A 12,822-nucleotide genomic window follows, 5' to 3' on the forward strand; every position below is an offset into this window, starting at 1 on the left:
CAGCTGGCGAGCCCCGGACCTGCGCCCATCAGCTGGGAGGTCTGGAGACGGAGACGGCTGGCGTGGAGGGCGATGGGGAAGCGGTGGCTCGGCAGGCGGGGTCCTGCCTGCACACGAATGTCAGGCCCACCTGCCCCATCTGTAAAAGAAAACGTCTTCCACCCAAGCATAACGCCAGCAGTTCTGTGCCACAGAGGCTTGAAACACGAAGGCGCGGGACGCGGAGCGACGCGGTGGGAGGCGGCATTCGCTCCATAAGACGCACAGACATTTTCCCCCATCTTTTGGGTGGGGGAAAGTGTGTCTTATAGAGCGAAAAATACGGTAGATTACATGTATTGCTTCTAGGGCATTCTGGAATATTACCCTGTTACCAATACTTTGTGCTCCCACAATAACTCTGAGATATGATAGTTGACTTTCTCACATTTTTCATTAATCTAATCTGATAAATGGAATCTGCAAAAGGGGAATGGTCAGGAACTAATACTCCACATATATTCAGCTACAATTTCTAATATACCTTGGTCTGCTAGAGGTTGGAATTTGGATCATAAGAGGAGCATAGAATTTCCTTCTCATGCTAAATCATGAACTATTCAGTAATTGAAGGTTCATCACATATCCAACCATTCACCTTTAAGGCTGATTTAAGACTAGCAAATTTTCAAATCTCTTATATAAACATATACCAAAAGACCCAGTAGTTCAAGAAGAAAAAAACAGGAATCATCTACAACATACAGTGTAAAGACTCTATAACAGCCACTATGTAGGACAGACAAGCATAAGAGTGCATCCATGAACACTAAGCAGCCAGAAAACACGATGAAAACTCCTTAATTTCACAACACATGCACAATCTCAAGCATAGTTTCAACTGGAAAACTCTGAGATTCTGTACCAAACTAAATCTTAAAATACTAGGGAATTCTTGGAAGCTTGGCCCTCAGACAAATAATCCATCAACAGGCACATGAAATCACATTTATACATCATTCAAAAGGAATTTAAAAAGTCTAAAAGAGACTCAAGAGACTAAAAATGACAAAAGCTAAAAAAGGGACAAAAAAGACCAGCAATTAAAACCCAGATAGGCAGGTATTTACACCAGGATTAAAACCAGACAAAGAAGCAGTAAGCAATACCTTAATCAAGAAACTATCAACTCAGACAAGCAATCAAGCAGTAAACAATAGCCTAATCAAAGAACTACCAAGGAGAAAAGAACTCCCTACTAATTCTGACAGGGCAAGCTACTGTATATGACCAAACCCCATTCTTTTCTAGCACAGAAGATATTACTTTGCCAGCTAATGAAACATCTGCAAGAAAACAACCCAACTCAGAGAGAACCAAGAACTCCATAGTTTATTTAGCTGTTACTGTATCTATTATCTCCCAATTCGAACATCTTTTCCTTTTCACGTTTTGTGTGTTGTACTGACCTTTTATGCTTTTAATCTACTTACCATCCAGAGCTGTTCTGAATGGATTGCCTACAAGTATGATTAAATGAATAAATAAATAATAGTTCAGTTCCCCAGTTAAGCAGGCTCCAGTGTGATTTTTGTGGTTTCTTTGCAGTTCTGTTTCTGGTGCAATCAAAATATGAAAGAAGGTGATCCAGCTGTGTATGCTGAGCGGGCTGGATATGACAAACTCTGGCATCCTGCTTGCTTTGTCTGCTGCACCTGCAGTGAACTCCTGGTAGATATGATCTATTTCTGGAAAAATGGGAAACTCTATTGTGGCCGACACTACTGTGACAGTGAAAAACCTCGCTGTGCTGGATGTGATGAGGTGAGCAAGAGTCTTCCTAGTTGTTCTTTAGTGCCCAGAAGAAGTAATGACCCATGAGGCAAGAATCCCTTTTGCCTAGTTTTCTATCTCCCAAGATTGGCCACCAATGCCAGATATACTCTGGTCAGAATCTGAGTGTGATGGATCTGCTTAGCAATTCTAGCTTTTAACTTTGCCAATATTTTTTTTTTGTACAAAGAGAAAAAAAGTTAAAGATCTCCATGCAACTTTGAATTCCATCGGCAGATTAATTCCTTTGACTCTTGAAATAATTTAATTGGTTGACCTTAACTGCCATGTGTGCAGACATGTTTCTGAGTTCAGAGGCATTCTTTTGGTACTACCAGCCAGTACTGAATAAAGTAGAAGATAAGGCATAGAAGCCAACATACAGAAGTTTGGATTCACCTGAATTTTGGATAATGGGGTATGAACTATTTTGCGCAGGAGAGGCTTTAGGAACATTCTTGATAGAACAGTCCTCATGGATCAGGCCAAGATGCATTTTATTAGAGCATGTTTCTTCTCACAGTAGCCAGAGGACACTGCCTCAGTTGTTCCATTGTGAGTGGCGTTAAAAAGCAGATAAAGCCCTTCATATATCTATCCTCCATGAATTTATCCCCTCCATTTTGAAAGACATCCAAATTAATGGCCATTACCATGTCCTCTGGTAATGAATTCCACCGGTTAATTATGCACTTTGTGAAAAATACTTTATCTAAACTTTTCATTCAGCTTAATTGAACAACCCTAGTCCTGGAGCTTGAAAAGAAGTACCTTCTCTGTACTTTACATTATTTTATGCATCTCAATTAGGTTCTGTTCAGTCAGCCTAAAGAATCCCAGATATTCTATCCATTTCTCATAGGAAGGTGTTAAAACCCCAACGGTGTTGATTGTCCTCTTTTGCATTTTTTCCCATTTCTAATATGTCCTTTTTAAAAAAAATGTGGGGACCAGAAATTGCATGGTATTTCAGATGCAAATATGTAATAACTTTCTTTATTGTCATTACAACATTCTCATTTTTATTTTTGCCTGCTTTTCCAAAGGATACTAGCATGGAATTATATTTTTCCCCAGATTGCTGTATTCTGAGTTGACATTTTTCTTGAAATATCCCAAGAATATTTTTCCTATTGGTTCTAAGTGTAAAGTTATAGTTTTTGCCCTAATGTGCATTCCTTTGTGCTTACTTAAACCGAACCAATGGATAATGGTTTAAACCAATTTTATAAAGTTAACTATGAATTCTTATCAGCTTACCCAAAATAAAAGTAAGACTGTTTATTTAGACGTATTAGGCTTCATAGATAAATTCCACAACTACAATGCGCTCATTATAAATAGTAGCCTTAAAAGGCCCTGGATTTCTTTTCTAAGCTTATCTCAGTATAATACTATTTTTAATTGAGAACTACTCTGTAAATCAGAAAACTCTTAAATAAACTTTGTCCTAGTTATAACACTTAGTCCAGGTGTTCTTCACTTCAGACTGATATGTGCCTCTCTCTTCTGTTACACACTGTTTTGCCATACAGATGGTATGGCTGATAAATTAATTATCCTAGTATCATTCAGTGAGAATTACATTCTGTAAGATCAATTCAATGCATCAGTTGCACATGGCAATTCAAATGACACATGATGATTTCCAGAAATCTTTAGCATTAACCAGAGCTACAGTTTTCTACTGCTCTATAAAAATAATTTGTTGTTAACTGAAATTGAAATGAGGAGGATGGCTGTTGTTCATTTTCATTTTTTTAAAAGGGACCCTAAAAAGTTTTATTTAAAAATCCTGTCTATTAAATAGAACAAACTAATACCACACCACGACATGCAGGAAGCATGTCTTAGTTCATGTGCTGTGGTAGAAGAAAACAATTGTGCAAGTATATTAATGTGAACCTGGTAACTGTCTTTCCTCTAGCTTATTTTCAACAATGAGTATACACAAGCTGAAGGTCAAAACTGGCATCTGAAGCATTTCTGCTGCTTTGATTGCGACTGTGTCTTGGCTGGAGAAATCTATGTCATGGTTAATGAAAAGCCCATCTGCAAACCCTGTTATGTGAAGAATCATGCTGTGGTAAGAAAATCTAGCTTTGCCTGGAATATATAACTACTGTGTAAAGTTACATATTTAAGTGAACTTTCACAAACCTTGTTTCATGAATAGTTCCTTGAAAGACCATTCTCCAGGAGAAAAATAAGAGACAATACAATCTTACACATTGTAAATCTTTATGGCGTACTATAAATAAGATAATGCAGTAATACAGTATGTAACAACTGCTAGCTGATTCCCAATCTTCCTTTTTAGATTTTTGAGAAAGTGATGGTGATTGTAAAGGTTATCAGGACCCTTTTCATTCAGGATTCAGAATGGGAATTCTGGGCATGAGCAGAAATTGCACTGATCACCCTAATGGTTGGTCTATATCAGATGTTTGATATAGGAGGGTACTCCTTCTGGTCTTTTTACATTTCTTGATAGCCTTGACTACTGTCACTCATGTTTGCCTCCAAGACTGCCTGCAACTGTTGAGAGTCAGTATCTGCAAGTTTTGAGAATCAGAGGCATTCTTTTAACGTATTTCAATTCCTTCCTATTCAACCTCTATATGAAGCTGTTAGATAAGTTCATATTTCAGTTCAGCTTATAGGACCTTCCCTAATGACATCCAAACATCATCATTCTAAGTTAGGTAGGAATTCAGTAGAAATGCTGGCATGGTGTGTCAATGGAGATTCTCTGTCATCCAAGTCATAGTTATCCCAAAGGTGCTTTTTCACGAGGCAACTGAACTTTCTTTGTTTTCCTTAAAGACATTTTGCTTCTCATCCAAGAACTGAAGAAGCTTCTTGAATGAGAAGTGAAACATCTTCAAAGAAAAACAAGAAAGTCCAGTTGCTTTGTGAAAAAAGCACCCTTGGGCTGGCATGGTGTCAAAAACAAGACTTACTTCTGCAGCATACAAGATTGAACATTATAGAATGGAGTACGTGCTCTAACATCAGCAGTATGATTATTAATTTCAAGCTGTCCTTGTATGGTGGTTTGAGTACAACTTTGAAATCAGGAGGAGTATGGTTCAGTAGTAAGGCATGTGTTTTGCAACTTGGGCAGTCCCAAGTTCAATTTCTAGGTAGAGTTGGAAAAACTCCTGCCTGAAATCCCTAAGAGCCGCTAATTCGCAAATATTGATGATTTTGGACCACTGGTCTGACACAGTATGAGTTGTTCCATAGTAGTTAAGGACTGGTCTAGGATCAGGAAGATTGAATCCTAAGGTGGCCTTCAGCTATGAAAACACTTTGGGGCATTTATTTTCTTAGTCCAGCCTACTCTCACAGACTTGCCATTACAATAATAAAAATGAAGGAAGACCCCCATGTAAGACCCCATTAGCCCCTGGAGGAAAGATGGCATGTAAATCAAGAGAACTTCCTGTGTTCTATATGGGAGCATCTGTGCAAGTGGCTATAAATAAATACTACAAAAATGCAGAGGAGGGTAGACAAGTTGAACTGCAATGGTCTTGCGTGACTACTAAAACTCTTTCTGAACACAGTTCCTGAAAATCAGCAACATAGTTTTTCCAGATAGGAAATGAGAGAAAATTGTAGTATATATATAATCCTTCAAGTGAAATTAGTATAGGGTGGGAAACCAAATCTCCAGCCACAAGCCAAGAAAATCAGAAAATTCCATGCTCTTAACTTACTGTTGCTCACTTTGCATCATTATTGCATGCCCTATGGTCCTCTCCCAGAAATGTTAGGTATGGTAGTATATTAGGTGAATAAAGAATTGTCTTATTGTCTAAAACAGAGGTCTTCAAACTTGTCCCTTTTATGATTTGTGGACTTCAACTCCCAGAATTCCTCAGCCAGGTACGCTGGCTGAGGAATTTTGGAAGTTGAAGTCCACAAGTCATAAAAGGGCCAGGTTTGAAGACCCCTGGTCTAAAATATTGTATCTGCTTGTGAAGCAGAAGTAATACAAGATACCTGGTTTTTCACTTCCTTTATTCTCAGAGATTGAAAATATAGTTTAACACTGATTCTTTCTCTTTAGCTGCTCCTGTTGGTGAATGAGAAAAGGGAGATGGTTAATCTGCATTTGTAAATGATAAACCAGAATTCTGAGCAATTCGGATCTGTTCTTATAGTGTAAATGTGATCATCATAATGTACCGTATTTTTCGCTCTATAAGACGCACCTGACCATAAGACGCACATACCGGTACTATACTATTTCTCTGTCCCTCTTTCTCTCCCTCTATTTCTCTCTCCCTCTCAAAGATCCTTAAAATCCTTAAAGGTTATGCTTGGGCGGAAGACGTTTTCTTTTACAGATGGGGCGGGTGGGCCTGACATTCGCGCGCAGGCAGGACCCCGCCCGCCGAGCCACCGCTTCCCCATCGCCCTCCACGCCAGCCGTCTCCATCTCCAGACCTCCCAGCTTATGGGCGCAGGTCCGGGGCTCGCCAGCTGACGGGCGCAGTAGGTAGGCGCCGCCGCGGCCTCCCAACCGCACTGCCGCGGCCTCCCAGCCGCTTGCTTCTTCGGCTGGAGTGACTGCAAGGGCTTGCATGGTCCCCAAGGGCCGCTGACGCGCTCCCCGCCGCCGGCGACCATGCAAGCCCTTGCATGGTCGGGTGGGCCTGACATTCACGTGCAGGATTCGCGCGCGCCTACCTCCTGCGCCTGCCGAGCCACCACTTCCCCATCGCCCTCCACGCCAGCCGTCTCCATCTCCAGACCTCTCAGCTTATGGGCGCAGGTCCGGGGCTCGCCAGCTGACGGGCGCAGGAGGTAGGCGCCGCCGCGGCCTCCCAACCGTGCTGCCGTGGCCTCCCAGCCGCTTGCTTCTTCGGCTGCAGCGACTGCAAGGGCTTGCATGGTCCCCAAGGGCCGCTGACGGGCTCCCCGCCGCCGGCGACCATGCAAGCCCTTGCATGGTCGGGTGGGCCTGACATTCACGCGCAGGATTCGCGTGCGCCTACCTCCTGCGCCCGCCGAGCCACCGCTTCCCCATCGCCCCAGCTGACGGGCGCAGGTCCTGGGCTCGCCAGCTGACGGGTGCAGGAGGTAGGCGCTGCCGCGGCCTCCCAACCGCGCCGCCGCGGCGTCCCAGCCACTTGCTTCTTCGGCTGGAGCAGTTTGGAGGCCGCTGCGGCGCCTACCTCCTGTGCCCGTCAGCTGGCGAGCCCCGGACCTGCGCTCATCAGCTGGGAGGTCTGGAGATGGAGACGGCTGGTGTGGAGGGCGATGGGTAAGCGGTGGCTCGGCAGGCGCAGGAGGTAGGCGCGCGCGAATCCTGCACGTGAATGTCAGGCCCACCCGACCATGCAAGGGCTTGCATGGTCGCCGGCGGCGGGGAGCGCGTCAGCGGCCCTTGGGGACCATGCAAGCCCTTGCAGTCGCTCCAGCCGAAGAAGCAAGCGGTTGGGAGGTCGCGGCGGCACGGTTGGGAGGCCGCAGCAGCGCCTACCTCCTGCGCCCATCAGCTGGCGAGCCCCGGACCTGCGCCCGTCAGCTGGGAGGTCTGGAGACGGAGACGGCTGGCGTGGAGGGCAATGGGGAAGCGGTGGCTCGGCGGGCGGGGTCCTGCCTGCGCACGAATGTCAGGCCCACCCGCCCCATCTGTAAAAGAAAACGTCTTCCGCCCAAGCATAACACCAGCAGTTCTGTGCCACAGAGGCTTGAAACACGGAGGCGCAGGACGCGGAGCAGCGCGGTGGGAGGCGGCATTCGCTCCATAAGACGCACAGACATTTTCCCCCATCTTTTTTGGGGGGAAAGTGCGTCTTATAGAGCGAAAAATACGGTAATTTATTATTCCAAAAGGTAAAATTGAATATATATAGCTAAGCATCAGAGAACCTTGAAGATGAAGTTCTTATTCCCACTTAGTTACTTAGAAGTAAACACTATTGAATTCAGGGTCACTTTGTTGTGATAGCTCTGACAAGAATGGATTGTTGATTGTTCATTTAAGTGTTGTGATCTACTGAGAAATATGTTTTATTGCATTTTGTGATATTTTCATCTAGATAATCCCACAAAATATTAGAATTGTATCTTAATATTCAGTTTATATTTTTTGTCAGCTACAATAATTTTAAATGTTTTAAATCTTGCCAAATATTCCATCTTGTGGTTAGGTATTATCCACTATGACTCAACTGTACCTGCTCAGATTTTATATTAAGGAACTCATAGGTCCATATGCAACTATAGAATAGGCATGTCAGTTTGCACAAGCAAAAGTTTCTTTGAAGAACTGAGCAAAGCAGTTATTTCCATAAGCAAAAAACTGCTCTATATACAATGTAATCTTGAATAGAATTTATCTCAGTGAGACAAATTAAGCTATTGCTACATTAAGAACTGCTTTAAATGTTACAGAAAGAACAAGTGAGCATGTGAAAGAAACAGGAAGATCAGAAAATAATAATGTCTAGCACATAAATGTTCAGCTTTGAAGGATGGATGATCACAAGAATATATGATGTTATAGATACATATTGATGAATTGCAAGTGTTTGAACATTGAATTTTCAGGGAGACGTCAGATTTTTTCTTTTTAGTCTCCTATTTAATCCTGATGAGTATACAATTATTATATTTATTTTTATGTTACAGTTTTGTGGATTGTATTTTGACTTTGGTGAACTGCTTTGAGTCAGCTATGCTGCAACATCTTAAAAGCCACAGCAATGAATGAATCCCAAACAAAGCACAAACTAAACACTGTATAACACTGTATATGCAGGGCTAGAAAAGGGTGTATCATGTGTATAGAGAAACAGCCCAGTCCTCTGCTGCCTGCATAGAATTCTTAGCTATGTCTATTGTTGGCTTACAAAATTCTTGTACTATAAAATAAATTGGAGGGAAAGAGATAAAAATTAATATAGACTATGGAAATATAGACTAGTGAAAATTTGAAAAGGGAAGAAACCATTCTAATCTCACAATTATTTTATTCCTCAAAAAATGAAATCTTCAGGGAAAGGACCATTTTCATCTCCTGTTCTTGCTGAAAATTTATGGCATACCTTCTTTGTCTTCATACTTTGTAGGCAAGTTCTACAGTGAATACTGTAGTCTCAAAGATAATTGGGTCCTAAGCTATAAAGGGCTTTAAATATTATATCCAGCATCTTGAATTGGCTGTCAGTGCAACTCCTACACAGTAGTAACAGATTAATGTGGCAGAAATAGGTTTGGCTTATTGACAAAAGAGCAGCTGCATTCTACAACCAGAGAGTCTTCAAACATACATTGCAGTATTTGAATCAAATTTTAACAAGGATATGAGTGTCATGACAAGCACTCATCTATTCCAGAAAAGAATGAAACTGGTACATCCACTGAAATTGGGCAAAGGACTTTTTAGCCATGGCCTGTTCTTCATGCAATAGCCATTAATCCAGGCTAATGCAAAGCTGTCCTTTCAGAGGGAGCATCCTGAAGCAGCCAGCCTCTGAATTAATAGGTACTCTATCTATCAGCTATCCTAAGCTGATATTACCTATGCAGGCTCTCAAAAGCCTCCAGGCATCTGTTCTTTCACCTAGGATTGCCATGTATCATGTACAGTAGAGGTTGAACAAAATGAGGAAAGGGCTGAGTCCTGGGAGCTCATATGGGGATGCGTAGAGTCTTGATCCTCATTCCCAACAAACAATGACTGGAGTTAGGAAGGAAGGAGCAACATTATAAGACATTCTCCCCATTACCAACCCTTCCAAGTGACCCAGCAGAATGCAATAGCTGATAGAATCAGCTTCTGAAGTATCTAAAAGGGCAATGAGGAACACAGAATTCTCATAATGGATCATTACAGGAGTGATCAGTGCAGTATCCATTATTCTTATTATTTTTTTCTAAATAATGCTGATTAAAAATTATGCACTCCACATCTGATCTTCCATCCTAGCTAAGAAGCCATCCATTGTGGTTTAACTTTCTTTGAATTAAAATACTACAGATTGTATGATCACCCATAACTTTCAAATCCTGCATTAAAGTTAGGTGTGAACTAGATTATTCTCATATAGAATAAGACTCCTAAAATGGATTTAAGGTGGTATGAGGGGTATCGTTGCAAGGGGGAAGAACCAATATGCTAAAAATGCACATGCATTTAAGTGTACTGCAAGTAATAGGATCACTGGCATTTTGTGGCATAGATCTAGAAAGGTTGACTAAATTCAACCAGTCAGTTATGAATATTCTGATCTTCATTACCTTCCAAACTTTGAAAGAAATGAATGTTGATTTCCTTTACTCCCCAGGTTTGCCAAGGCTGCCACAATGCTATTGACCCTGAAGTTCAACGTGTAAGTTACAACAACTTCAACTGGCATGCTACCACAGAGTGCTTTCTGTGCTCCTGTTGCAGCAAGTGTCTGATTGGCCAGAAGTTCATGCCAGTAGAAGGAATGGTTTTCTGCTCAGTGGAGTGCAAGAAAAAGATGATGTCCTAATGGGACGGAAACCAAACTGTGAAACCAAGTTTTGCCTTATTTCAAAGTCCTCTGCATGTCTACTGTATTGGGGGATTTTTAACAAAATCAAAATTATTAAATGGCAGAATCCAAAGATTTTTGTATTACTAACTTGATTGCTTATGACTTTAGTTCTTAGGCATTTCTCAGTGCTCTTGATTTCTTGTTGCAGGATGTTTCTCAAGATAGGGGCTTCAATGTAGTCATACCCTTCAAAAATGTTCTATAAAAGGATATAGTACCTCAGGCCATTAACACTGGGCGGCATTTTCCATTATGAATAGTTGTTGGCCATGAGAATGAATCCTGATGAGAGTTGTGATGAGGAAGACCATTGGCTTTGTACTCTTGTCCTATAGTCCTTAGGTTTTTCTCTATATTTGACATTATACAGATTCTTCAGTAACAAAATATTGATTGGGTATGTTATAAACCTTATACCTTATACTGGCATTTTCCAACCTAATGCATTCAAATGTGCTTTGTTATAATTCCCACACTTGCCAGATAATAAAATACACCAATAGTGTACTTATAGTGTGAGTCTCATACTGAATTGTACTGATTTAGACTCCATGAATATATGCACACATAAGCTGAGCACTTAGTACTCCATTTATTGCAACTCCCTGTATGTGCCATTATAGCATAGTGTAAGAATTACACTTTTGATATTTTTATTTGCTCAGGGGTTTTTTAAAGGGTGACATAACATTCAACAACTGAACCCTTTGCCTTTAGAGTATTATAATACAGTAAGGTATGCGATAGTGGCAAATATATGTAGCTCGGGTGTAGGATGAAAATGAATGTTCATTCATCAAGCTTATAGTTTGGTTTCTGAATGTTTTGTTACCAGGCTAGGCAGTGGTGGGATTAAAATACCTGAACAACCAGTTATCTGCGTGCACGCCACTTCCAGAAATCTGTTCTGGGCCTGGGCCTCCGAGGCCCAGAATGGTCTTCCAGAAGTGGCATCCATGCACTTCCAGTGGGCCTTTCTGGGCCTGGGAGGCCTCCCCAGCTCAGAACAGAGTTCTGGAAGTGGAGTCCATGCACTTTCCGCAGTCCGTTCGGGGCCTTGCAAAAAAGGGTAGGGCTTCAGCCGGTTCACTGAAGTTAACAAAAAATTAGCTACCGGTTCTACCAAACTGGTGCAAACCAGCTGAATCCCACCACTGAGGTTAGGTAACATCTTCAGGGGTTAGTTTTTGCGTGGTAGTTGGCTGTGTGGTGCATTGTGGTTTGGGAGCAGTGTGTTGGAATACAATTTTTTGGGGGTAGCCATTACAGAGAAAGACTGAAGATGTTACCTAGCCTGGTAACGAAATGTTTGGAAACCAACCCACAAGCTCAGATAACAAACCTCCACCTTCACAATAAGGTATACAGTAGATACTTGCATCAGAAGGGAGCAGCCTTCAAGCATAATTCAGATGATTTTTTGAAAGTCTTTTAGCTCTCATTACCACAACAGATTGTGGTAATGAGAGCATTTACCAATTCTGGCTGATGCTGAAAAACATTAAGCAGCACCAAATGTAATTAGTATTTATGTTAGAGACAATGATAAAGTTCTAGGACTGTAGGCTGGACATGGACATAGAAGAAAAATATCTTGGAAAAAGGAAAAGGCCAGCTATAATTTTGACAAGAAAACAATCTGTATTTATCCATTATTCCAGTGCTTCAGAGCTGAAGGAAAAATGGCGCTTCAGAGTACATATGGACATGCATATCTCTAGACCGGGGTTCTCATTCACCCTCAACCAGAGAAGCAGTTGAGCTTGACTTGAAAGTGTCTTAATTTAGTTTTCAATGGGCTTTGGGGACAAAAGTCTTGACATTTGTCATTATTTTTCAATATTTACTTAAGGACACATTTTGCTCTTTAGGGTTAGAATGTGAATCTGTAGGAGCTGGATGTAAATATGCATTAGTCTTTTCATCCTGCTTTTTCAGGAGGTTGGATTTATTGTAGAATGTGGCCAGTTTACCTTGGGCAATGTAAAACCTTTGATATTAGGGACCCAATTGCCTTTTGTCCTCCAGATAAATGATTTAATTTTTTGTAATCAACATAACAGCAAAACCAGGTTTTGAAATTTTCATTAACACAAGCTCTTTATTTGTCTTGTTTTTTTAATAGCAACATTCTTAAAATATCAAAAGATCTAATTAATTCCCTGAGCAATAAGGACATGGCTGTATAATTCCAATAAACTTTTGAAAGTACAAAAAAACCCCTGCTCTGTTATGCTTTGCAATAGCTCTGGGTTTGCTACTTCCTGTGGCGATCGCTGGGGATCCCACTTGTCCCTTTTCTCCGGGATGAGGTGATGTACATTGGATGAGACCAACGGACCTCGCTTTAGGTTAGGAAACACACGGACAACATGTTTCTTCAGGTGAGATGGCATGCGAGAGCTCCGAAAAGCCTCTGTGCCTCTCTTTTATTGGTCTATAAACGTCATTAGGGGATGTACAA

At 41.5% G+C, this 12,822-nt stretch overlaps 1 protein-coding gene across 1 annotated transcript in view; it reads left to right on the plus strand.

Annotated features, from left to right (window-relative positions):
* The window catches only part of TES (testin LIM domain protein), a 29,743-nt gene extending 18,878 nt beyond the window's left edge, over nucleotides 1–10,865 (plus strand). The window contains exons 5-7 of the mRNA XM_015816435.1: nucleotides 1,588–1,803; nucleotides 3,740–3,898; nucleotides 10,122–10,865. Coding sequence (XP_015671921.1) covers nucleotides 1,588–1,803; nucleotides 3,740–3,898; nucleotides 10,122–10,313 — 567 coding nt within the window. The 3' untranslated portion in view covers nucleotides 10,314–10,865. The remainder of the gene's footprint in view (nucleotides 1–1,587; nucleotides 1,804–3,739; nucleotides 3,899–10,121) is intronic.
* The last annotated feature ends 1,957 nt before the right edge of the window (nucleotides 10,866–12,822 follow it).

The sequence above is a fragment of the Protobothrops mucrosquamatus genome, unplaced genomic scaffold (genome assembly GCF_001527695.2).
Source record: "Protobothrops mucrosquamatus isolate PMUCROS unplaced genomic scaffold, P.Mucros_1.0 scaffold452, whole genome shotgun sequence".
NCBI lineage: Eukaryota > Metazoa > Chordata > Lepidosauria > Squamata > Viperidae > Protobothrops > Protobothrops mucrosquamatus.